Here is a 27,086-nt window from a genome sequence, read left to right as displayed (position 1 = left end):
GCGCAGTCATTATGCTGGCACTTCTCATCTGTCCCCGAAACATTGTTTTCTCCTGCCATCCCCACATCGTTGGGTGAATATTCATAATGTAGATACCGGGCTTGGCCAACTTTTGGTAAAGGGTTTCTCCACTTCCCCCTTCCTGCCTCTCCCCCACCCCACCCCCCTTTCCTTTCTCAGCAAGTGTGTGAAAATGTAAACACTAGCCTTAGCTCACTGGCCCTGGTTTGACAGCCCCAGGGGAGCTGCCAGGGCATTCTGTGTTGAGGAGCTGGGTCTGGGGCACAGCTCCTTGCCCGATGGGCTTCTCTGAGGGCCACTGTGTGTGTGTGTGTGTGTGTGTGTGTGTGTGTGTGTGTGGTGTGTATGTGTGTGTGTGTGGTGTGTATGTGTGTGTGTGTGGTGTGTATGTGTGTGGGGTGTATGTGTGATGTGTATGTGTGTGTGGTGTGTATGTGTGTGTGGTAGGTATGTGTGTGTGGTGTGTGTGGTGTGTGTGGTGTGTGTGTGTGTGTGTGTGTGGTGTGTATGTGTGTGTGTGTGGTGTGTATGTGTGTGTGTGTGGTGTGTATGTGGTGTGTATGTGTGTGTGTGTGGTGTGTATGTGTGTGGTGTGTATGTGTGTGTGGTGTGTATGTGTGTGTGGTAGGTATGTGTGTGTGGTAGGTATGTGTGTGTGGTGTGTGTGGTGTGTATGTGTGTGTGTGTGGTGTGTATGTGTGTGTGTGTGGTGTGTATGTGGTGTGTATGTGTGTGTGTGTGGTGTGTATGTGTGTGGTGTGTATGTGTGTGTGGTGTGTATGTGTGTGTGTGTGGTGTGTATGTGTGTGTGTGTGGTGTGTATGTGGTGTGTATGTGTGTGTGTGTGGTGTGTATGTGTGTGGTGTGTATGTGTGTGTGGTGTGTATGTGTGTGTGGTAGGTATGTGTGTGTGGTGTGTGTGGTGTGTATGTGTGTGTGTGTGTGTGTGGTGTGTATGTGTGTGTGGTGTGTGTGTATGTGTTTGTGCATGTATGTGTGTGGTGTGTGTGTGTGTGTGTTTTAAAAGAGATTAAGTGGGAGGGAGAGAGAGAGAGAAACATCAGTGATGAGAGAGAACCATTGATCGGCTGCGTCCTGCATGCCCCTCACTGGGGATCGATCCTGCAAACCCCGGGCATGTGCCCTGACCAGGAACCGAACCATGACCTCCTGGCGTATAGGTCAGTTCAACCACTGAGCCACGCCGGTCGGGCTCATTCCATTTTTGTAGAGAAAAGGATTCTTTTACCCACAGGTAGTGAGTGCCTGGCTATGCAGCTAGGGGCGAGAGGGGAGTGTGCCCTGTGTACAGATCTGCAGTTAATCCCTGTTCCAGCCCAATTCATTCAGGCAGACAGAGGGAAGAGGGTCAACCCATGGCCTTCAGGTCATGGACAAGCGTGATCCAATCCACTGAATCGCTAGCTCAGCTGATGGGAGGAATCAGGCTCCAGTCCCTGAAGCAAGAAAGAGGCCCCCCTTTGGTTCATTATACACCACACTTACAATCTCCCGTGGTTTGAATGGTGGCCCTGCAAAGGTAAGTCTGTGGGAACGCGTGAATGTGATCTTACTTGGAAAAAGGGTCTCTGTAGATTTAACTAAATTAAGGATCTGCGGGCCCTAAATCCAATGACAAGTGTCCTTAAGAGAAGAGAAAGGGCCCTGACCAGTTTGGCTCAGTGGATAGAGCATCAGCCTGTGGACTCAAGGGTCCCAGGTTCGATTCCGGTCAAGGGCATGTACCTTGGTTGCAGGCACATCCCCAGTAGGAGGTGTGCAGGAGGCAGCTGATCGATGTTTCTCTCTCATCGATGTTTCTAACTCTCTATCCCTCTCCCTTCCTCTGTAAAAAAATCAATAAAATATATTTTTAAAAAAAGAGAGAAGAGCGAGGAGATGGTGACTGGAAGATGGGGGCAGAGACCTGAGTGATGCAGCTACAAGCCCAGGACCGCCACGGATGCCGGCAGCCCCAGGATGCTTGCAGAATCAAAAGTATGTTGTTAATGACAGAAGCAGTCCCTCGGCACCACCCCTACCCCACTCAGAGCAGCAGCGTTCTGGTTGCTGCCCTCCCCAATGCCCTTCCTCATCCTTTGCCTCTGCTGGGAGACGGCGCCAGCCACTGCTTAGTATCTCGCGAGTAACCCCCGTGGAGAGAAAGGCCAGTGCTCACTTTGATGGGCTTCTGGACCTTCGTAGCTGAATGCCGAAAGCAGATTTCTTTAAGGAACTTCGAGATGATGCCAACAGCTGCCTTGATCTGAATGTTGACCTTTTTCGTGGGCTGGAGAAAGTCCTTGATGAATTTATCCAGAAGGTGGCCTGGGGTCTCATGGATCGGTGCTGGCTGCGGGAGGGGGCGGGGGAGGGCGGAAGAACCCTGCTGTGAGCAGCCCCCCGCCAGCGGGTCCCAGGTTTTCTTCCCGTCTCTCCCTCCTGCTCTCCAACCCAGGCATCTTTGTTGTCCTTACTTCTTATAGTGATGCTAGAGGCCCGGTGCACGAAAATTTGTGCCCTCGAGGGTGGGAGGGGGGTCCCTCAGCCCGCCTGTGCCCTCTTGCAGTCCAGGAGCCCTAGGGGAATGTCCAACTGACAGTGCAGGGAGCAGGCCTAAGCCACAGTCTGGCCTCCCTCTGTGGGAGGCAACAGGCAGGGTGAGCGGCCGGCCCTGCCCCCAGCACCCTGCTGCCGCCAGTCACTGCCCCCCCCAGATCACCAGCCCCTCCCTCTACCCACCTTGGCTGGCTTGGTACTGCCCGCTCAGCGACCCTGCCCCCCACCAGCCGGTCGTTCTGCCATTCCATTGATTTGCATATTGGGCTTTTATCATATAGGATATCCCAGGGACATATTTGAGTTTAGGGGGGTACCCAGAGACAATACTCTCCCCTAGTTGAGAACTGAATCCTTCTCCCCAGGGGTCCTTCATGCCCCTGTCTCCACACTCTTTCCAGCTGTGGCATCGTCAGTCATGGCCGGCACTCTTCAGCTTCCTCCCCTCCTCTGTCCCTCCCTTCCTTTCCCATTCCCTGTGGCTATGACAGATTTCTGATGATCATACTCATTTCTTTTCCCAGGTTCTATCGGCTTCTGTTAAACACGCGGGGACCCGGGATTGGTTTCCAGGGCTGCCGTGACAAATTACAACCGGGTGGCGTAAAGCGACAGAAGTTCATTCTTTCACAATCTGGAGACTAGAGATCCAAGATGAAAGCATGGACAGGTCATGCTCCCTCTGAAGCCCCCAGGGGAGGCCCTTCCTGGCCTCTTCTAGCTTCTGGTGGCACCAGTCACCCTTGTGCCCCTTGCCTGGTACGCGCATCACTCTCACCCCGGCCTCTGCATGCACGTGACCTGCTCCCCCCTGTGTCTGTGTCCCTGTGTGTCTTCTTTTGTTGTAGTTGTTAATCCTCACCCCTGGATATTTTCCCATTGATTTTTAGAGAGAGTCGGGGGGGGGGGGGACACAGAGAGAGAGAAACATCGATGTGAGAGAGACACATCGATTGGTTGCCTCCCCCACGTGCCCCACCAGGGCCAGGGATTGAGCTTGCAACCAAGGTACGTGCCCTTGACTGGATTCAAACCTGGGTCTCTTCAGTTGGCAGGCCGACACTCTATCCACTGAGCCAAACTGGCCAGGGCTCTGTGTATCTTCTTATAAGGACACTGGTCATTGGAGTCAGGTCCCATGCGAGTCTAGGTGGCCTCATCTTAACTAATCACACACACACACACACACACACACACACGAACTGTCCCACCAAATGTGGACAGCATTGAACATTGGGCATCTAGGTGAAGGGCATCTACATGGAGGGCATTTGGGTGAAGTGCGCTGACCATTTTTGCAAGGTTTCTATCCATTTGAAAGTTTTCAGAATAAAATGTTGGGAGAAACATGTTTTAAACAGCCGTCTTAGGAGGCTGGGAGCAAAGACCAGGAGTCTGGTGAAAGTGGGGGGGAGGGGTGACTGCTCAGAGGGTCCCAATCCTTCTGCATCCAACTAGGGTTTCCTGTTCACAGGGAGCTACACCTCTGGGGCTCAGTTCATTTACATCTACGTTTACTTCCCAGACCTTTGCTCAACTGGCCCTCAAGTTTCTGTGCAGATAGAAGACAGACTCTGCCTCCCCTCAGTTGGGCATAAAGGAGTCCCGTTCTGTGAAATGCGGGATTTCGGTCACTTCTCTGGCCTCACTGATGGGTTTGTGCCCCTCGCCCCGCCCTACGACCCCAAGGAGCGCTTTACGGCGTCAGCAGTCCAACCTGAGAAGGTTTGCGTGGGATTGCCTTTCTCTGATAAGCTCTGGGAGCGCAGGGGGAATCTATGTCGATAGATTTGCTTCTCCTTTGGGGGATGGAAGGGGCAAAGTGAATGTCTCGGGTTCAAAGCCGGCCCCTCCTGTCTCCAGCCCCACTTCTCACTCTGGTCCCACACACTTGCTCGAACGGCGCTCAAAGCCTGTCCCGGGACCCACAGGGGAGAGAGTCACCCAGTACCCTTGGGCTCTGCTCCATTTCATCTGCCACCACCCTCCCACCTGCAGAAATGAACCCAAATCTTTCACCTGCAGGTGCCCCCCCCCCTTTGCTTTTTGTTCAATCTGTACTTTACCATCATTTGCTCGGAAGGGGAGGCCCCCAATGGCATGCTGTGGATTGAATTATGTCCCCTCAAAAGATACGTTGAAGTCCTAATCGATGAATGTGAACTTATCTGGATATAGGGTCTTTGCAAGAGGCAATTGAGTTAGATGAGGTCATTCGAGTGGGCCCTAATCCAATATGCCCTGGGTCCTAATAAGAAGAGGAGAGAGGCGCCAAGACCGACAGCATGGGGGGGGGGGGAAGACCTTGTGAAAACACAGAGGGGAGGGCCACGAGACCATGGAGCAGAGATGGGAGTGATGCTGCCACAAGCCAAGGATTGCTGGCAACCAGCGAGTCCGGGAGAGGCATGGAGGAATCCTCCTCTAGAGGCTTCAGAGGGAGCACAGCCCTGCCAACACCGTGAGCTTGGACTTCGAGTCCTCAGGACTGTGAGAGCAAACATCTCTGCTGCTTTAAGCCACCCAGGGCTCGGGCTTTGTGACAGCAGCCCAAGGACACCGACCGGTGATCTCGAGGAAGACTGCAGCCGGGTGTCGGGAGGAGGAGGGCCCTCCCTGAAGCATGACAGGAGCTATATTTGGAGCGCCCTCTCACCAGAACATTCCAAGATGGTCCAGGTGACCCGCTCAGGCTGAGAGAAGATAACCAGTTTTGAGCTTCTGCTTTTAGCAGTCGCCAGCACGTCTCATCGTTGCTCATCATATTGGTGGGGTCAGTTGGATCCAAGATGACTGGCCTATGAATTCCATTAGATTATATATATAAAAAAAATCAGTTGGGCTGCTTGTGGGAAGAGAAATCAGTTTTAGGGAGAGAGGCCTAGACTGGGCTTCTGGTAACTCCTGTGGTTTCTCTCAATTGCTGAGGTGCTTTGTGTCCAGCCTCTCTGGTCCTGTGCTCTCTGGTTGACAGAGAGAGGCGTTCTATTAATCTATATATATAAAAACCTAAGCCACCATTACAACCAGTCGACTGGTCAGTATGACAACGCACTGACCACTAGGGGGCAGACACTCAATGCAGGAGCTGCGGCCTGGTGGTTAGTGCACTACCACAGCCAACCTCCCGTGAACAGCAACCTCCCGCAGTCTCTTCCTCCAGATGGCTGGTCCTGATTGGCTCTGATCAGCCCCAATTGGCCCTGATCGCTGGCCAGGCCCAGGGACCCCACCTGTGCACGAATTTGTGCACCAGGCCTCTAGTAATGTAATAAGATGGCCTTTTCCTGCGGACCTTTCTTCTCTCTTAGCCTCTTCCTTCTGTAAAGGGTTTGTCTGGGGCACAAAATGTGATGATGGTTTGTAGTGTGAATGAAAGCATGGGTCAGGGTTCCTCCCTCAGACCTCTTCTCACTCCCTGCCCAGTGCTGCTGGCATCTGTGTGGCACGCCCCTGGCTGGAAAGGACAGGGGTGAGGGCTCATTCTAAAGGGGCACAGTCTGGCATGCAGATGGAGAGGGAAAGAGAAAGGGTCACGGAAGTTGGTACCTTGATGATCGGATCTGGTTCAGCATGACGTTCCGGACGGTCTCATCCTCAAAGTTGTAGTTGACTGTCCAATAGACACACAGCTGCTCCTGCTGCTCGATGAGCTCTAGGACAGTTCTGAGGCCTTGAACTATGTCAAAGTCTTCCTCTCTACACCCCTCTTCCCAGGCATAGACGGTGAGCAGCTCTAGAGCATACGAGGGTGGCAGGGATTGATCCCCCCACAGTTTCTGGCACTGCAGGAGAAGAATGGGGCAGCAGCTAACTTAGAGACCCAGTTCTTCCCATGGCAGGGCTCTGAAATCAAGAAACCAGCTCGGCCGGTGTGGCTCAGTGGTTGAACATCGACCCCGTGAATCAGGAGGTCATGGTTCAATTTCCGGTCAGGGCACAGACCCTGGTTTCAGGCTCGGTCACTGGGCGGGGTGTGTGCGGGAAGCATCCAATTGGTGTTTCTCTCTCTCTCCCTCTCCCTTCCTTTCTCTCTAAAATCAATAGAAACATATTTAAAAAATAAATCTTAAGTCAAACCATTGTAAGTCAAGGCCTATCTGTATTTGTCAGTATTTCCTAAAGTTAAATATGTACCTATTCCTCATTGTGGACACACACACGCATACATATATGCCATGTGTATATGTACATGCACACACATATGTTTTCATATACATATACTTTATAACCCAGCAGTTGCATGTCTGCATATTTACTCAAGAAAAAGGAGTGCTTGCCAAGCCGATGTGGCTCAGTGGTTGAGCACTGACCTATGAACCAAGAGGTTCAATTCCTGGTCAGGGCACAAGTCCGGGCTGTGGGCTCAATCCCCAGTAGGGGGCATGCAGGATGCAGCTGATCAATGATTATCTCTTATTATTGATGTTTCTAGCTCTCCTTCTCCCCTCCTCTCTGAAATCAATAAAAGAAAATGTATATTTTAAAGAGGAGCCTGAAATTTACAAAAACATATGCAGGGAATACCCATAGTCACATAATTCATACTAGCCCCAACATGGAAACGACCCAAATGTCCGTCAGTAGAGGAGTGGGTCAATGTGTGGGTAGTAACACAATGGAATATTACAAAACAATGAAGAAATGACAACCACGTGCACCAACATGGACAAATCTCTCAGACAGAACGTTGAACAGAAGACAGCAGACACAACGTACATACAGTCAGACTCCATTCATATCAAGTTGAAAAGCAAGCAAAACGAATTTGTGGTGACAGCTATTAGGATAGCGGGCTGTTTGGGGGAGTGTTCACTGGGAGTGGGCTTGAGGCCACTCCGAGTTTTGCTTAAAACAATATAAAATGCATCGAGCTGAATACCTAAGATTGTTGTCCTTTACTGGATTGCAAGTTATTGTGACCCAAAGGAAGTGGATGGCAGCCAGAGGAAATGCGAGATGAAACTGACCTGTCGATGCCAGGCCTTTACCAAGAGGATCAAATCCTTCAGCTTCCTGGGATGCTTGTTAAAAAAATCCTCCTGGAGTTTTGTGAAGCAGACGGAGAATTCACCGGGGCTGGCTTTTGTCTGGTCCAAGGCTCTTTTGAGGTCTCGATAGGTCGAGGGGCTGGGCTTGCCGCTCAAGTCTGGCAGGAAAGAGAAAAAGGACTTTGAAGGTTGGGTGTGGTTTGGTAGCAAACTGCCTCCTCTGTCAGAGGCCAGGTCTGTTTGCTTAAACGGTGAGGGGTGGCTGGCCCTGCTTGGTGACAAATGAAGTCTAAAAGGACCATCATGCAAATGCTATGGTGCTGGCTGAAGACAAGACCAGTGAGGGCAAACAGAGGAAAGGAGAAACCATTGTAAATGAAAAAAGAAGGAGTTCCAAATGAGTGGGGAAAAGACGGTTTCTTTGAAAAATGGTATTGGCCTACACCTGGAAGAAAATGAAGTTTATATATCACAGACAGTATATCCCGCTAGTGAGCCCATCCAGTGAGGGCTCCAGTTCAGGGTCAAGGGTACAGGCACCTTGAGGAGGCAGGTGCAGGCAGAGCCCCGGAGGCTGGGATGGCTGCCAGGTGGCAGGTGCACTCCCCACAGCACTGAGCCTGTGAGGTAGGCAATGCAGGGCAGTGGCTCTCAGACTGGCGTGCCAATCAGAATCCTGCTGCACAGCTAATAGGAACACAGGCTCAGGAGCCTCCTGTGTGAATGAGGCAGAGGAGTGGATTAAACAACTGTGGTACATCTACACAATGGAGTACTACGCTGCTATAAAAAAGGAGGAACTTTTACCACTTGCAACAGCATGGATGGAACTGGAGAGCATTGTGCTAAGTGAAATAAGCCAGTCGGAGAAAGATAAATATCACTTGATCTCACTCATATGGGGGATATAATGATCAACATAATTTGATGAACAAGAATAGATCCAGAGACAAATGGCAGGGAAGGGGGATTACAGAGCAACGAAAGGACTTGTATGCATGCATATTAGCATAGCCAACGGACACGGACACTGGGGTGGTGGGGGCTTGCCCGGAGTGGGAATGGCTTGTGGGGGGAGGGTCGTCAAGTGGGGAAAAAGGAGACATATGTAAAACTTTAGTCAATAAATAAATTAAAAAAAAAAGTCAATGAGGAGCCCCAACTGGTTTTGCTCAGTGGATAGAGCGTCGGTTTGCGACCAAAGGGTTTGATTCCGGTCAAGGGCATGTACCTCAGTTGCAGGCTCCTCCCCAGCCCAGGCCCTGGTCAGGGCTCGTGCAGGAGGCAACTAATCGATGTGTTTCTCTCACATCGAAGTTTCTCTCTGTCTCTCCCCCTTCCCTACCACCCTCCCTAAAAATCAATGGAAAAATATCCTCGGGTGAGGATTAACAACCACCACAAAAAGCCAATGAGGAGATGGGAAGTCCTAGAGAAGAGAGAAAGCCAGGGTAGGAGGGACTTCCTCTCTTGAAGGCCTCCACTTCGGAAAGCACCAAAGGTACCTATCCACCATCCCTCTTTGACTTTGCTCTCTCAACACACCCCTCACGACCCACCCCCACCCCCACATACCCCGGAGGGCTCACCCAGAGCATCGAAGGCGGGCAGCACGTCAAAAGTGACGCTCTGCCATCGTGTGGACAGCCGGACGGTGAGGTCACCATTGGACCTCTGCATCTCCATCTTGACTGTCAGCTTCCTTTCGAGCTGACAAGCTCTCAGCTGCTCCCAGATTTTGTCGAGGATTTCATGTTGGTTTTCCTTCTGATCCTGGAATTTTTCAAGGTCACTGATGAAGATGACAAGGGTACCATCGGAGTTGCCCTTTAAGACCGTTTTCCGGCCGTAGGAGCCACCCTGCCAGCAACAGAGAAGCAGGTGTGAGAGTCTGGACCCTCTGGGGGTCACGGCACTCCCCAGGGGGCAGTAGTATTTCTTAACTTGAGAAAAAGCCCCAAATGTTACCATAGTCTTAAAGTTGAGACGCAGGCATCCATGGGTCCCCCCAAAGACCAGGGTGCCCATAGCAATATTTTTCATCTAGCCCCAACCTAGAGGAAACGCACGTGGATAAACGCGGTGCATCCACGCAGTGGAATCCTGTACAGCAGTGAAATGACAAACATCACCTGCCCCCACGACAGACATTTCCTGAACAGGGGGGGTCAAAGAGACCATACACGAAAGCCACACAGGGTGTGGACTCATTTATCCAGGGTGACCAACGGGTCCGGTGTACCCAGTGTTAGCGTCGAAAGACCCACGTCCCAGAAAACCCCTCGGCCCCAGGCAAACTGGGATGCGTGGCCACCTTACATGTAGACGAAGTTAAAAACTGGCAAAATGATTTCTGCCGTCAGGAGGCAGGAGGGCGCTGCCCTGGGTGAGGGCGATGACAGGACAGGGAGTGCAGGGGCCCTCAGGGGCTGGGAATGTTTATTTATTTATTTTTTAAATATCTTTCTTTATTGAGTTCAGAGAGGAAGGGAGAAGGAGAGAGAGAAACATCAATGATGAGAGAGAATCATTGATCGGCTGCCTCCTGCACGCCCCGCACTGGGGACCAAGCCCACAACCCAGGCATGTGCCCCTGGCCAGAATCGAACCCGGGACCCTTCAATCGGCAGGCTGGCGCTCTATCCGCTCAGCCAAGCCGGCCGGGGTGGGGCTGGGAATGTTTTGCTTCTCGAGCCGGGTGTAGGTTACACATCTCCGCTGTTCGTGGCGATCCAAACAGGCTGCATACTTAGCTCTGTGCGTTTATCTTTTTGTGCGTTTATTTTAATTAGAATAAGTTAATTAATATCGAGAGGCAGGATGGTGCTATTAAATAACTCCCAGCTGTTGAATAACTTCCCTGTGCCTCAGTTTCCTGCTCTGGGCCACGGCAGGAGACACCAGTATCCAAGTGTCTTTCCTGCTGGGGCTAGTGGGTGTGTGTGACGGCAGAGGCGAGGTAGCACGCGGCTGCGGAGAAGCGAGTCTCCAGCGCCAGAGAGCATGGCGGTGGGAGTGGGGCTCTCCACCCCCCTCCCTACCCTAGAGTCCTGGCACCTTCCCAGCACCCTTTCCTCCCTGAAGGCCCAGGATCTTTAGCCTCAGCCCTGGGGTTTGTGCCCATAGCACCCACCATTTCTAAATGATGAGAGCTCCCAGCCCCCACTTGCTGGAAATGGCAACACCGAGCAACTTTTGGGTAGTTTCACCGAAGTCGTTTAGCCTCAGTTTACTGCTCTGTAAATAAGAAGGATAGAACAACAGCAGGGAGTAATCACAGCGAATTTCCTGAACACGAACCATGTGCCAGGCCTTGTACTAAGAACGTTATGTGCTCATGCCTCACAACACTTTCAGATGGGTATTAGTCCTCTCCCATTTTATAGATTCGGAGACGGAAGCACAGAGAGGTTAAGCAACCTACCCCGGGTCACACAGTAATAAGGGGCAGAGCGGACTTCAGAGTCTGTGTTCCTAAACTCTAAACTATATCCCATCCTCTCTCCGAGGGTGGGGCGGGCAGGATGATGGATGGTGCCCCCAGGGCCTGGCACACAGTAGGTGCTCAGCACCAAGTCACTCTGACTTCCGATAACCAGGAGCCCCGACCCCCGGCCCTCCACTCACTTTGGCGACATCTGTCACCGTGGGAGGCTCCGTGGCTTCCTGCAGGGCGGCACAGATGGTGTCCACGGCCTCATCGATCTGTCTCTGACAGTCTTCAGTCGGCCTCAGTGAGGTCTGGATATACTCATCCAGTTTCTGAGCAGGCACCGAGTACACCGTTTTTGGGCAGGCGCCAGATAGCCAGGATAGCCAGTTGCCCATTGCTGCGGATAGCCAGTTGCTCATTGCTGCTGCTGGCTGCCTGCCGGGGCGACAGCTCACGGCAGAGCAGGAGGCAGAGGAGGGAGAGGATCTCTGGGCTGAGAGCTTGGAAGCAGGAAAGAGCCAGGAAACTGAAACTGACCAGCATTCTTAGCTGACTTCCTCAATCCAGAGCTCTGCCCGCCCCTCAGCACAACCTGCCTCTCAGCTGCTCCCGGGGAGGCGTCCTCCTGGAGAAACACGCAGCTGCTGGAGCTGGACACGCGCTAGACCTGCGCCCCTGAGCACGCCGCCTGCCTCTTTGAGCCTCGACTCCCCCCTTTGTAAAATGGGGACAGCAGTGGCGTCTCTCTTATTGGGCGAATGCAGGAATAAAATAGTACCTGCCAAGCGCTTAGCACAGGCCCGGGCAGTCGCCACTGCTATAGAAGTGTTTGCTAAGCAAATACAATTTTTTAGTGGCAGAGTTCTTCCTTGAAGCCCCTTTCTCCTTCTTCCTGTTCCCAGGGACCTGAGAAGTCAGACTCCGTGAGAGCGGCAAGGAGAGAGACTCAGAGAGGTGACGGACTTGCTCGGGGACACACAGCGAGACGAGGGCTGAGCTGGGCTCAGCGTGCTCGGTGGGTGGGAGCGTCCGTGGGCCCAGTTCCGCAGCATCCGTGGAAACCCGCACGGCCTCATCAGCCACTTCCCCCACCCAGTAAGGACAGAAACAAGCTCGGAGAAGCACAGGGGTCGGAGGGGAGACAGATGTGCAGCTCCCGCCCGGAGCAATGAAAACGAAACTCCCAGAGCCTCGAGTGGCTGCCTCAGAAGCAGAAATCCCCAAGGTGTGGGTTCTTCACCCCCATGGCAGTCCCTCTCTGCCATGAGGATTCATTTCATACGTCGACTTGGCTGGGCCAAGGTACCCAAATATTTGGTCAAACATTGATCTAGATCTTTCTGGGAAGGTACTTTGAAGATGAGACTGACATTTAGACCAGTGGACTTCGAATAAAGCGACTACACTCTAGCTGGCATGTGGGTGGGCCTCGTCTAATCAGTTGAGGGCCTGTATGTAAAAAAGACTGACTTCTCTCGAGGAAGGGGGGGGGGAATCCCACCAGCAGATGCCTTCAGCCTGGAGCTGCCTCACTCAGCTCCTCCCTGGGTCTCCCTCCTGCCAGCCTGCCTTGCAGAATTTGGACTTGCCAACTTCCACAACAGCACGAGCCAGTTCCTTAAAAGAAATCTCTAGATCTACATCTATCTATCCTATTGGTATTTTTTTTTCTTGTAGAACTTTGACTATTACACCTGTCCATTCAAGGTCCTTCCTTGCCCTCATCTGACTTTCGCTGTAACACTTAGAGGTCAGCTGGGCAGGGTTCATAAGGCTCCCTTTTTAGGTAAAAATGTGGAGGCTCAGAGAGGTGGAAACACTTGCCCAAGGTCACACAGCGAGTACATTGTCTGGCTGGGCTCTAACCCCACACCACCTGATTCCAAAGTCCATGCTTTTTTTCTTTTTTAAAGATTTGATTCTGCAATAATTTGAAATACTGAGAAAATGTGTGAGGTGAGTACAAAGAACTCCCTCTTCTACCCTCACCCGGAATAGTTCACCTTTGCCCTTATTCTGTATGCACGTCTTATCAGCAGTCTCATTACGGAGCCATTTGAGGGCATGTTGCAGATATTATGCCCCTTTGCTCTTTTTTTTTTCCTTCAGGTTTTAAAACTTTTTATTTGCATATTTTTTTAAAAATATATTTTATTGATTTTTTACAGAGAGGAAGGGAGAGAGACAGAGAGTTAGAAACATCGATGAGAGAGAAACATCAATCAGCTGCCTCCTGCACATCTGGGATGTGCCCGCAACACAGGCACACGCCCCTGACCGGAATCGAACCTGGGACCCTTGAGTCCGCAGGCCGACGCTCTATCCACTGAGCCAAACCGGTTTCGGCTTTATTTGCATATTAAAAAAATGGTGCATTCCAATAATTAAAATCATTTGAACAACAAAAAAATGGCACTGTGATTAAACTGCATTTTACAGCCCGCAGGACCCCTTGGACCAGCTTGGTTTTAACTCTAGATTTCACCCTCGTCCCATCCAGCTCCCACCTTCACCGACATGCAAGTTGTCCTCCTTCCCCCCTGAGCCAGCCAGGCAGATGGAGCGGCAGGTGCGGCCTTCGTTGTCAGTAGTTCTGATGTGAAAAGGGGCAGCACAGTCACTTCAACTGATCCAACCTCTTTGCATCTTGCAAAGGTAAACAGCTACAGGAAGTAAAACACGAACGCAATGCTTGTGGAATGGACAGTGCCTACGGGCGGCGCGTGCCTCATTACGATTCGCCTGCTTGCTTCTCCTGTTCGATCGTTTCTTTTGAAGGCAGTGGATTTTTCTCTTGCGTTTCTGTCTTCTTCGGTTTCGACTTACCGAATTTCTCAATCTCAGCCATATCGGGTTTGTCAGACATGGTCGCAGAGGAAGCCGAGCGAGGTGCGCGAACGAGAGAAGTCGATCTGCTCACGGACGGCCGCCGAGTCTGCTCTTTTTTGTTTAAAATCTTTGTTTTTTTGAGATTTAGGTCCACAGCAAAATTGTGCAGAAGGCCCAGCGATGTCCTATGTACTCCCTGCCCCCACACACGCACAGCCTCCCGACCAAGGTGGGGCATTTGTTACAACCGATGACTCTATGTGGACACATCATAATCACCCAGACCCTTCCCTCTGAAATCCTTCCATCTGTGTCCCCTAAGAACCGGGCTGCTTCCTCTCCGCCTCCCGGGCCTCCCCTCTGGGAGGGACCACGCCCTCACCCACTCAATAGACATCCATGGTGCCTGTGCCGGGAATACAGTCCCGGACGCTGCCTCCGGCCCTGGGCCTCCACTCCTCCCTGTGCTACCCGGGGTGGGAGGCCAGATGCTCACTTCTCAGACCCCCTGTAGCCAGATCCTGGCTGTAATTTTGTTTATTTTAAAGGAGAGACACAGAAGCACCCCCTGCAGCCCTGGTGGCCCAGTCCTGGGGGATGTGTGTGGCTGTGGGAGTCCACGTCCCTGGTCTGGACCCCAGCTTTGTGGGGGAGGCGGTGGGCAGAGAGCAGCAGCTTCCTCTGATCCAGCCGCGGTGGTCCAATAACGAAACTAGCATCCAGGTGGCCCCAGCCTCCTTCCGCCGGTCCAGGGTTGGACGGAATCCCTTTCCACTTCCGATTCCGGAGTGCTTTCTGTTTTCCATGCTGGTCCTGGACTGAGAGGGACACTGACTGCACTGGAGGTCAGGAGTGCCCCCTGCATGCGCTGGGTGGGTTTGCTCTGGAGGCAGAGGCAGCTGGCACTGTCACTAGGGCACTGGCTTACCATGTAGGCTCTGGGGATGGAGGACCCACTGGTGGCATTGTAGCAGGGCAGAAAAAAGATAGGAACTTGGTAAAAAAAACCAGAAAGGAAGTATGGCATGGCATTAAGATGTGCAAACTGGGGGGAGGAGCGAAACGGGACCAAAAGGAGGCCTCCAGTGAAAAGGCATCCGGTGAAGTGTCCAAGGACAGGGACCGCATGGCATGCATGTCCCACTCCCTCTGTCTGTGTCTGTGGCAGACATAAGCAGCCGATCCCGGCACGCGGTCCTTCTAGCAGCTGAGCTCAGAAAGCTTCTCCATAGCCCAGACACGTACAGACTGTAGGTCTCTGAGCACTTCCTCCTGTACGCAGACCAGACATTGCTAATCCATCACGGCACTCGTGCCACTACTTTTCTCGAGCGCATCCATGGCAGACATCACTAATCGATTAGGCCACTCCTCGCAGCTAGGCATCCATTCTTCAAAATCCTTTAACACACAGGGCTCCGGACAGCCACAACCAACTGAGTGTGGCCGACAAATGAGATGAAAACGCTACCATCCCTGTGAAAAGTTCTTAGATTAGGGAAGGAGGAGCAGCCACTGGGAGCTCAGAGATGAGTGTCAGGAGGACGGATGTGAGCTGGGGTGGATGGGGAGAGAGAAGTCGGGGAGGAGGAGGAGGACATTCTCGGCAGGGGCAGATGCAGCTGAGACCAGAGGGTCACGAGGGTGACGGGGAAGCCGGAAACCCAGGAAGGTGCCCACCCATGCAGGCTGGACTCCAGCATGTAGGCCGCGGAGGCAGGGCAGTGTTTGAGTACAGTGCCCACTGGATACAAGGGGGGATTCAATGGGCTGGGTGAGCAGAGTGGGCTGCGGGGAAGAGAGCTGAGTGGGAGGCAAGGATGTCCGTTGGGAGGCTGGACTGAATCAATCAATCTCTCTCTCTCTCTCTCTCTCTCTCTCTCTCTCTCTCTCTCTACGCGCACATGCACACAGACACACACACACACACACACACACACACACACACACACATCTGGCATGTGACCCTGAGTCTCCCCACGTGGAGGGCTGGTGTCCATCTGTCCATCTGGTAGGACCACTGATTTTCTGGGCTTCACACAGCGGCCTGGGAAAGATGACAGAATATGTGGTTACCTCTAACCTTCCTAGAGAAGCTGAGTATGTGACAATGGGAACAGATAGGACATGGAGGGGCGGGGGCACGTCTGGGCCATGACTGGGCCCTGCCCCTTTGGGAGGAATCATGCCCCTTCCCCAACCACACTGCCCCCCAACAAAGATGCTCCCTGCTGTACCCCAGGTCTCTCACCCTCACTGGCCACGGCTGGATGGGGGTGCCATCTCTGTCTATGCAGCACAGGGAGGACATGCAGGCTGCAGCTTCCTTGGCCAGCAGGTCCCAGCGGGCATTGGGGCCCAGGTTGCCTGTCGGGTCTGCCGGATCCAGGATGATGGGCCTGCAATTCCCACCCAAGGTCAGTCCTCTTCCAGGCAACATCTGCGTATCGACCTGCGGGATTGCTTGAACTATTCTCCCCCTTACCCAACACTTTGCAGGGGGCAGGGGCAGGGCCCAGAGACTCCTCTGGGCTCCAGGCACACACTTAAGGGCAGATTGGAGAAGACACTACACACGAGCCCCTTCTGCCTGCTGTATCCAGGACAGACATTACTAACCAATCACAGAGCTCAGGCCATGCTTGTCCCACCTGCATGGAAAGCAGGCATTGTTACTCAACCACAGCACTGGTTCCATCGCGCTCCCCCATCCATGGCCACTAACTGATGAGATCACCCTTTTCAGTGGAGCCCATTCACAACCTCAGGGTCCTTATCAACACATCACTCCATGTAGCCATTACCCACTGACTGGAAATACATCACCAAGTTGTGAAAGCGTCTTTGTTATCTCTGTAGCATTGCAGAGGCGGGCAAAATCCCACAGAATGGGGCAGCTTATGTTACCTGGGGGTTCGCAGGCAGGGTGGCCAGATTTAGCAAACACATATAGAAGATGCCCAGTTAAATTTGAGCTCCAGATAAACAATGAATACAGGTGTGTGTTTTTTGTTTGTTTGTGTGATAAAAATTTTAAATATGTTTTTATTGATCTCCGAGAGGAAGGGAGAGGGAGAGAGAGAGAGAAATCAAAACATCCAGGATGAGAGAGAATCATCGATCGGCTGCCTGCTGCACCCCCCACACTGGGGATCGAGCCCGCAACCCGGGCATGTGCCCTAACTGGGAATCGAACCGTGACCTCTTGGCTCATAGGTCAACGCTCAACCACTGAGCCGCTCTGCGAGGCAAGGGTGTTGGTTTTCTTAAGCATAAGTATATCCCAATGACTACACGGGCTATTCTTACACTAAAAAGTTCTTCATTGTTTATCCGAAATCAATTTAACGTGGGGTCTGGCATTTCACCCGCAGCCCCGAGTCTCCCCACGGGGAGGGCTGGAAAGGAGCTCAGTCCTAGAAAGTGGCTTCCCGCCTCTGCTCTGCGCCCTCAGGAGGCGGGGAGAAAGGTGGTCTTGGGTCTCGGACTCTGGGTCGTGGGGGTGGGTCCGAACCTGGGCTTGCGAAGCTGCTGCTCCAGGAAATCTTTGACGGTCTGGTCCTCACGGCTGTAGTTGACGGTCCAGTAGACACAGAGCTGGCGGTACTGGGTGACCAGCTCCAGGACAGTGCGAAAGCCCTCGGCCATGCCGAACTGGGGGTCCTGCCCCCCCTGCTCCCAGGCATACACCGTCAGGAGTTCCAGCCCGTGCTGGGGGGGCAGAGAGCCCTTCCCCTTGGGCATCTTCTTACACTAAGAAATGAGGAGGAAGACGATGCATCAGTCCATACAGCAGTGAAGAGGAGCCGGCAAACCCTCCCCAAACATTCACAGAGCCCCTGCTATGCCAGATGCCTTGCCTTGCACTGTTCCATCAACTCCTGTGATAGAGGAATGCCAGACCCATTTTACAGGTAAGAAAACTGAGGCCCCGCCGCCAGGAATAACCTCCACCGACCCAGGGTTCCGGCCAGGGCTGGGCCTGCCTCCTCCCAGAAAAGCGCTCCAGAGGCAGAGCCCAGGGCCACTGGGAGGGGGCGGGGCGGGGCAGGGAGGGGGGGGGTGTCCGTGTGCCGAACCTGCCGGTACCAGTGTTTCACCAGCCGGATCAGACTCTTGAGCTTGGTGGGGCGATCGACGACGAAGTCCCGCTGCAGCTCTGTGAAGCAGGAGGAGTACTCGCCCGGGGTGTTGTAGCTGCGGATGAGGTCCACGTAGACTTGAGGCGGGGGCCTGGAGCCCGGGGCCAGCTGGCCTGGAGACGGGGAGAAGGTGACCCTCACCTCATTGAGGGGGAACACAGATGTGGCGTGACCCAGAGCTGAACCCCTGGTGAGGATCTGACTCCCTTTTCTGCCCCTCACACCCCACCTGCTTACCCACCGTGAAGGGGGGCTCTGCTCAGGGCTAACCTCTCCTCACCGACTCTCTGACTCTAACAAGGGAGAGGCCCCTGCAGGTGACAGAATTGTAGGTGAGAGCTGGTGTCAGCCTGGTCCCAGGCCATTGAGGGCGTTCCCTGGTATCCCAGCTCTCGCTCTCTGAACGAAGGAACTGGACAGATTCAGAGACATCTCGGGACCAATCTCTCCTTTGCTATTTGTTTTGCAAAATGCAGGCACCGGATACGTTGAGATATGGGGCGGGGGGTTTGGGTGGGATTTTCTCACTCTGCAAACTCTGCTATCCAGACTCAGAACTGAATAGATACAATGAGATTTGCATCTGTTTTGTTCGGGGATTCCCCAGCCTGGAAGTGTGCTGGGCACGCAGTAGGTGCACGTATGGATTGGACCGATCGAACGGGTCTGTGGCAGGCGGGGGAGGTGGCACACACATATCCAAAGCTGGGGATGCACCGAGACACTTCCACGAAGACACTGGGGCTCAAGGTAGAGGAGCCCCCCGTCAAGGTCACCCAGATGCTGGTGGAACTGATGGGACCAGAAGCCAGCTCAGGGTCCTTTTCTGCAGACCCTTTGCAGGGAAGTGGTGATAAACATGTACCCCGACAGTGCCTACGACCGAGCAGGCGCCCAACCTCTGCCACCGTCCCCGGCGGCGCCGCCTCCGCCTTTCCCTTCTCGGGACGGTGCCCGGCACCTCACCGAGGGCATCAAAGGCCGGCAGCACATCGAAGTCCACGCTCTGGTCCAGCATCGTCTGGGACGTCAGCGAGAAGCTCAGCACGCGGGGATTCTCCCACTTGGGGAGGTTGAACTTCACCTCGAACTGCCGCGCCCGCTTACACACCTCCAGCTGGGCTCGGATCTCTGAGATGACCTCGGCCCGCGTGCTCCCTTGCTCGGTGAACTGGCCGAAGCAGCTGAGGAACACCACCAGGTCGGCATCGGAGCGGCCCCGCAGCGCCGTTCCCTTCGCCGAAGAGCCGCCCTGGGGAGGACATGGCAGGTGGCTGGAGCCCTCAAGTCCTGCTTCCTGTCCTCCTGCCCGAGCCGATGGGCTCTGGACTCTGAGTTAGGAACTTGCTGTGTGACCTTGGGCAAGTCACCTAACGTCTCTGTCTCAGATCTTTAATGGGGGGTTAATATAGGGCACAGCTGTGAGAAAGAGACATGTGCAAGACGTAAGGTGCCATCCTCCAACTAAGGCAGACTCTCCACTGCGTCATGTTTGGGGCTGGGAGAGATTTGAGTTTTCCTTCTTTTTTTTCAGGTCTGTGGCTGGTGATGTTTTAAAAACGACTCAGGCCTGGTTCCTATGTCCCCGAGGCTGTGATGTCATTGTCCTGGGAGGGGTCTTAGGCATCAGTATCTATTTTAAAAGCCTCCCTGGGATTCTAAGTGAAGCCACAGTTGAGAACCAGTGAGTCGGGCTGCTGTCCTCAGGTGCTATGGAGGAGGAAGCAGGGAACAGGGAGGGGGAGGTATCTGCCTGGGGTCACACAGCAAGCCCCCAGGCCCAGGACTTGTCACTGGCTGACGCTATGCTGACGCTCTTTCCAGAGTTGACCTGTGTCTCCCGGTGACTCCAATTGTGAAACGAGGTCATATCTGATAGAGCAGATCCTGTGACTTTTTGTCAACCCCCAGCACCCTTCCTCCTGCTGGGACCAGCACTGGGCTTTCTTCGGGGGAATCACTGCTCTTCCACGCTCCACCCAGGAGGGCTGACCCTACCATGTGACCCAGGCTTGGCCAGCCAGCACACGGTGCCTCCCCAGCCCTAGTGACTGGTTAAGGGACACATTGCAAGGCCAATGAAACTCAATTCCCAGACTTCTTTGACTTTTGAGAAAAGAGAATTCCCCTTTTTAGAAGAGATGCCAAGGACCATCCCATGGACAGGCCCCATCCAAGCAGAAGCAAGCAGAGCCCAAAGCTAGGAAGAAAAGCCGAGCCCTGACGATCCGGCATGGGCTCCTGGATCCAGCTGTGCCTGAAGGCAGCCTATTCCAGGCCATCCATTCCCATCAGCCAACACATTCCTTTGCTGCTTCTCTGGAGTTGGCTGCCATGAGCAACCCAAAGGAACCTCTTGGGCCGATATGGGCTCTCCCTGGGCCATCTACCCGTGACCTTGTTCCACTTTCTCTTCCATGTCTGGCCTTGTGCTGGCAGCTGCAGAGCTCACAGAAGTGGGTCAGGCCTGGTCTGGGCCGATATGAGATCACCGGCCTGCAGCCCTGGGCCCACAGCTCCCTGGAGCTCACCTTGACCACCTTGAGCACTTTGATGGGCGAGTTCTGGAAGCAGTTTTCCCTCAGGAAGGAGCAGATGGTGTCAACCGCCTTGTTCACCTGAGCCAGGAACTGGCGGTTGGGCTGGAGGAAGTCACTGATGAACTTGTCGAGGTCCCTGGCTGGGGTCTGGTACAGGAGCGTGGGCTGCAGAGAGAACACAGGTAGGGCCAGGTGGAGAAGGACTGCCTGCGAATGCCCAGGCCCCGCCCCTTGGCTTCCCGTGAGAACGATCTCCTATGACTCTTTTTCTTCTCAACTGGCTGTCAGGTCGCAGCATCAGAGGGACCAGAGTTCAAGCTCTGGTTCCACCATCACCACAAAGCCTCAGTTTCTCCATCTTTTATAAAAATATTTTTTTGTTGATTTCAGAGAGGAAGGAAGGAAGAGAAAGAGAGAAACATCAAGGATGAGAGAGACTCATTGATCAGCTGCCTCCTGCACGCCCCACACTGGGGATCAAGCCCACAACCAGGGCATGTGCCCTGACCGGGAATCGAACCGTGACCTCCTGGTTCATAGGTCGACGCTCAACCACTGAGCCACACTGGCCAGGCTTCCCCATCTTTAAATGGGGGCAAGAATGAGGCCCACGCCTGATGGATTGCCTTCATTGTGAAGCACTGGTTATGAGATTCTGCAAAATAGCAAATGCGATGGAATTCTATCCTTTGGGGAGCTGCCCGTGGCTATTGTGGTGGGTGGGGCTCCCCAGAAGCAGAGCTGAGGCGGGGATTCCTGTGCATGTGATTATCCGGGACAGGGCTTGCAGAAGGGGAGCGAGGGGAGCAGGAGCTGGTGGGGGCGCTCAGCTGGGGAAAGCTTCCCCCCCTCCACCCCCGCCCCGAAAGCCAGAGCGGGCTCTGGAGCAGCAATTGCGTCACAGAGTTGGTCCTGCCTTGCAACTGGGCGGGCCTTTTATGCGCATGTCACTCAAGCACTCGCTGGGATGGAACAGCCGGTGCCTTGGCTGTAAGCCATCAGCACCCAACACTCCTAGCAGCTGGGGATGTGGCACCGGCAGGGAAGGGGGACCTGGGACCCTGGAACAGGCACCAGCAGCGTCTTCCTGCTCCAGGACCCACCTCTTACCATCACATCCCAGGGCTGCACGGGCGTCCCGTCTGCGCTCATGAAGCAGGCCTGCGTCTCCAGGGCGGCCGCTTCCTGGGCCAACAGCTCCCAGCTGCCCAGGCCCACGTTCCAGGTGGGGTCGGCAGGGTCCAGGATCAGGGGTCTGGGGCAGAGTGGGTGGGCAGGCGGGTGAGAATCCGTGAAGGAGCAGGGGGTGGGAGACCTCGGGACGGGGTGTGGGGGCGGGGAGAGCAAGAAGACTGTCAGCACCTTAGGGTTGGCGCAATCTTGCCCACGCACGGCAGGGTCCCTGCCTGGCCACCTTGGTCCGGAAGCTATTGGGTGACCCCTTAATCTGAGACGGGGATTGTCTTGTATTAACGTAAGTGGCCCTGGCTTCCTCTGGGGGTCATGTGTCCATGCTTCCTCAGCAAAGAGTCCAGAAGGATGCAGAGCGAGGATGGGGCTGGGGCCCCCAAACCCCACCCTGGACCCCTCCTGGATGCAGTGACTCCAGGTGACAGTGGGGGGGAGGATGATAGGGCGGGAGAGGAGGCAGTGGGTGTGCACCTGGGTTTCCGGAGCTGGCCGAGGAGGTGCGCTCTGAGAGCTGGGTCCTCAGAGCTGTAGTTGACCGTCCAGAAGACACAGAGCTGCCGGTGCTGCTGGACAAGCCCCAGGACGGTCCTCAGGCCTTCGGCCGTGCTGAAGCGGTCCTTCCCGCTGCCCTGCTCCCAGGCGAAGATGGTCAGGAGCTCCAGGGCGTAGGCTGGGGGCAGGGAGGCACGGGCCGGCCGCTCTCCTTTGTTCCGGGCAGCAACCTACGTTCCCCCCAAATCACAGAGTCAGCGGAGTGAGCACTTACTGTCTGCTGAGCACGGCCCTCCCTGGAGAAGGCGGGGAATATAGAAAACACAACACACAGGAAGAATAGAACCCTGGGGCTGGCCTGGCGCACCCTTCTCGTTTTACAGGTGAATAAACTGAGGTCCAGAGCGGGGCAGTGACCTGTCTAAGGCCACGGAGAAGCTCAGACTTGGTCGGTGCCTAGCGTCTTTCTAACGGGAGTGGGGTCGGCCACACAGTCATCTTGGCATTTAACACCCATCACCAGTTAGCAACGGTGGGTGGTCAGCAGATGTCGGTTGAATGAGTGAGTTGGCGTTCAGAGAGTGTTTGCTGCGGGGGCTCTGAAGGCTGCCCAGGAGTTAGCAGAGCTTGGGAAGGAGATGGTGACATAAGCAAAGGCTTGAAGGTGAGAAACAGCAGGGGAAGCATCAGCAGTGTGAGGGGAGAAGGCTAGAAGGGGCGGGGAACGCCAACCACAAGATACACGAGGATTTGGGGACTTGATGGAGAAGATGCTCTCTCAGCCTCGGGGTTGGGGGGGGGTGTGGGGGTCGGGGGGGCTATCAGGGAATGAAGGTGGAGGAGGCAGTCCTTCTGGTTGGAATGCCCAATAAAACTCAAAGGAGGGGCGCTGTGTTGGGGACGAGCTGATTGGCCGAGGCAGTTGCCATGACAGCACCGGTTTTCTGGGGGAGCAAGGGGGCAGGGAGGCCTCACCTGGCGGTGCCAGTGCTTTACCAGCAGGATCAGGCTCTTCAGTTTGGTCGGGCGGGAGTTCACGAAGCTCCTCCGCAGCTCGGCGAAGCAGGCCCTGTGCTCCCCGTCCTGGCAGCCGCTGTCCAGGAGAGTCCGGTAGATCTTGGGGTCCGGTTTGGTGCCGGCACTGAGCTGCCCTGTGGGTGTTTGAAAGATGCCGGGGATGCATGGCTCATGGAAGACAGCGGCATTTCCCAACCCAGCCGCTCACCTGCCTCTAATATGTAAACATTAAATATATAACATCGCGGTCAACGACACACAATCTAGAGCACAGAGTAACAATCAGGACTCCTAGAACTTACAGAAGTGAAAGACAAAGGCCCTGGGACTTTTAAAAAGTTAAGCTGAGGCAGCAGGTCAGGCACATCTGAAGAAAGTAGGCTGGAGGATATATTTGAGGGACGGAGCAGCAGGCAGCCCCGAGAGATGGGACCATGGGAGCGAGGAGACGTGGAGGATGAGGCGAGACGCCATTGAATAGAGCTTCCGAAGGAGAGAACGGAGAAGACCGAGGAGAAGCGATGTTTGAAGGGCTACTGGGAGGCATTTTCCCAAAACTAAAGGGAGAACTGAGTCCTCAGATCCACTCAGCACAACAAATTCCAAAGAGTATGATTAACAAGAAATCAATATGCAAACATCAGAAACTGAAGGGTGCTACGGACTAAGAAAAGTCGTAAAAGCTACCAAAAAGGAAACACACACACACACACACACACCCCAACAAAGAAGTAAACAGCCGACTTCTCATCAACAACTATACAGGTCAGAAGACAGTAGAAACCGAGAAGAACAAATGTCCAACATTTCCTCCAGGAGGGAGGCGAGACAGAAGGTTTTTTAGACCAAGTCTGTGAAAATGTATCACTTAGAAACCCCTTCTGAGAAAGAACTACAGGATGTATTTCTGTAAGAAGGAAATGAATGCAGAGGAAGAGCTGGAAATTAAGAAGCATTAGTGAGGGGGGAAAATATTTCTAATTATGCGCAGAGGTTTTAATTTACACAGGTATAAAAACAAAAGCAAAGAAAATAATCTTTCTTATTGTTAGTGTCTTGTATGTTTGTTCTAATATATTACTAACCCCCTCAAAATGATCATATTATTAATGTTTGCTCCTTTTTTGTCTTCTAGTTTTATGTTACTTATAAAAGGTACAATTAAAATCTAATCGCATATCCTTACAAATCAAAAATGGAAAAGGTATTTCAGGAAAACACTGCCAAGACCAGTGCAGCTCTATTAATGTCAGATCAAAGGCTTTAAGGCAAATATATATATTTTTTAGAAATAAGGAGGATTATTACTTGATGACAAAAGGAACAATCCAATAAAATATAATTATATTCTTACATGTTCCTTAATAACGTAGCCTCAAAATATTAAAATCAAAACTTTCCAGAATTACAAGGAGAAACTGACAAATCTCTACTCAGAGCGGGAGATTCTGGGAGCCCATTCATAAACTGATAGACAAAATAAGGAAAAAATAAGTAACACAGATCTGAACACAGATCATAAGCTAACTCTAAAGGGTCTGTACAGAAGCCCGCATTCACCAACGGGAAGCATGCATTCTGTTCGGCCATGGGAAACTTAGGAAGTGCTAACAAATTCCAAAGGATTGATATTTTGGGGGTATATTTTCTGACTACAATTAAAAATAGAAAAAGAGCCTGGTGTTGCTCAGTGGTTGAGCAGCGACCTATGAACCAGGAGGTCACGGTGCAATTCCCGGTGGTGGATTCGATTCCCAGGCCAGGGCACATCCTGGGGCTGCAGGTCTGATCACCTGCCCTGGCGCTTGCGAAAGGCAATCAATCGATGTGTCTCTCTCACATTGATGTTTCTCTTTCTCTCCCCTCTCCCAACCCCTTCCTCCCGTTCTCTCTAAAAATCAATGGAAAAAATACCCTCAAGTGAGGATTAACAAAAAAAAAAGGAAGGAAATTACACGTAATTTTTTTTAAAAAAACACACATCCCAAGCAGACATGGAGAACTAACTGTTAACACTCATGAAATCGGAATTGGAGTACACGGTCATATGATGTCTATAGTTCTCTGTGTGTTTGAAATAGTTTATAATGAAAACTTCTGTAAAGTTAAAAGCACTAAATAGTTACGAGCTGATGATGACCAGGACTGTAGGGACCACAGAGTGGTGCCAATGCTGGTGAAGTAGGGGAGTGAGTCACAGAGAGGATTGCAAGCACCCCGTGCGATGTTCCCCGATCCCCCCAAGGCACAGGCCAGGCACCCCTCACCCACGGCATCAAAGACCGGCAGCAGGCTCACGTCCACCCAGCTTGCTAGGGCCGGGGACATCAGCTGGAACTGCAACGCCTTGGTCATGGTCTGCTCTGGAAAGTTCAGGGTCAGGCCGGGGACCGGATCCCGCCACCAGGATTCCAGCTGGTCCCGCATATCAGCGAGGATCTCCGCCCTCCGGGGCCCCTGGTCCTTGTAGTTCTCGAAGCAGTTGAGGAAGATGACGAGTTCGGCATCACAGCCACCCCTGAGGTCTGTGCCCCGGCCAAATGAGCCCCCCTGCAGAGAAAAGAGCTTCTCAGACTCGTGACTCTAAGTCAGACTGGGACCGCCCCCCCCCCCCAGAACCCCTCCCTCCCCATCTGCAGCCCTGGAACTGCTCGCTCACTGATGCTGGCTCTTGGGGAACCATGACAGATGCAGGCTGTGACCTCTGACCATCAGAAGCCCGCAGAGTCAGGCTACATCTGACTATATCTGATGGCATCTGCCTTCCAGCCCACGAAGCTTGTGCAAAGTCAGACAAGGTGCAGCAGCAGATAACAGGGACGGTTGGGTGGAGAGGGCAGCGGTCAAAGACTTTAGCCAAACATCTACAGCACCTACTGACTGCACATCTGGATCACAGGTTGCAAATGGGGGTCCTGGCCCCATAAGGGTCTGCAGATGTGCCGGGGTCCAACCCCAGCGGGTCCAGGGGTCCCCAAAGGTGTGGACGGAGTCGGCGAAGAAGGTACGACACGGAGACAGCGTTCAGCTGATCAGCAGCCTAGCCAGGATCTCCAGCCAAGTTCTGGTCTGGATCTCCAGCGAAGTTCTGCTTAGGATCTCCAGCCAGGTTCTGTGTCCATGTTGTCTTGCTAGGTTCTCCAGCCAGGTTCTGTCCAGGTTCTCCAGCCAGGTTCAGTAACCAGGTTCTAGTCAGGTTCTTTTGTCAATTTCTGTAGTCAGGTTCAGTCCAGGATCTTTTGCCATGTTCTCTCCCTAGGTTCTATCTCTAGGTTCTGAGGCCAGTTTCTGTCCAGGATCTTTTGCCATGTTCTCTCCAGCGAAGTTCTTCTGTCTCTAGAGAACGTTCTGTGTAGGTTCTGTGCCTAGGTTCTGTCTCTCTTGGTTCCGTATACTAAGTTCTGTGTCTTGCTGTCTTGTTACGTCTGTATTTATACCAGTTGATTCAATCCTATCAATCTCTATTACAAAGGTTAGGGCGTTTCTTATCTCCATTCCAGGGAGTAAAGATTATGTAGCTTAAGCATGATTGTTCATAGTTAAAGTGATTAATTACCCGCCTGGCACTTAGTTAAGAGGTTTTATTCCCTCCCTAACTTCAGGGGAAAATCCATACTTGGGGAAACAACCTTTGGACTGGCTCCCGGCACAGATGTACTTGGCCTGTTTCAATCATGCATGCATGCATGCATTCAACAGATATTTATTGAGCAATTACATAGATGGGTATGCGAGTGGATAAAATTACTTGTTTTCCTGGAACTTATATTGTACCAGGAGCAGAGGGAGGGGGAGGCAGGGACAGTCAGCAAACAGTAGCCCCCCCCAAAAGCCCTAAGTGCTGTGTAGAGGCCAATAATAAGGGGTCTTG

At 53.1% G+C, this 27,086-nt stretch overlaps 1 protein-coding gene across 1 annotated transcript in view; it reads right to left on the bottom strand.

The window, feature by feature from the left end:
- Window positions 1–27,086, bottom strand: part of OAS3 (2'-5'-oligoadenylate synthetase 3) — a 46,645-nt gene that overhangs the window by 7,919 nt on the left and 11,640 nt on the right. Inside the window, 15 exon segments of the mRNA XM_036354410.1 lie at window positions 2,201–2,374; window positions 5,237–5,378; window positions 6,130–6,365; window positions 7,551–7,729; window positions 9,161–9,431; window positions 11,199–11,504; window positions 16,085–16,232; window positions 17,348–17,586; window positions 17,913–18,088; window positions 18,942–19,227; window positions 20,507–20,680; window positions 21,626–21,770; window positions 22,178–22,428; window positions 23,174–23,349; window positions 25,483–25,765. Of these exon segments, the coding sequence (XP_036210303.1) occupies window positions 2,201–2,374; window positions 5,237–5,378; window positions 6,130–6,365; window positions 7,551–7,729; window positions 9,161–9,431; window positions 11,199–11,504; window positions 16,085–16,232; window positions 17,348–17,586; window positions 17,913–18,088; window positions 18,942–19,227; window positions 20,507–20,680; window positions 21,626–21,770; window positions 22,178–22,428; window positions 23,174–23,349; window positions 25,483–25,765 (3,186 nt within the window).

The sequence above is a fragment of the Myotis myotis genome, unplaced genomic scaffold (assembly GCF_014108235.1).
Source record: "Myotis myotis isolate mMyoMyo1 unplaced genomic scaffold, mMyoMyo1.p scaffold_m19_p_20, whole genome shotgun sequence".
Taxonomy (NCBI): Eukaryota; Metazoa; Chordata; class Mammalia; order Chiroptera; family Vespertilionidae; genus Myotis; species Myotis myotis.
Note: the sequence above shows the minus strand (reverse complement) of the source record. Positions and strands in the feature narration are given on the sequence as shown.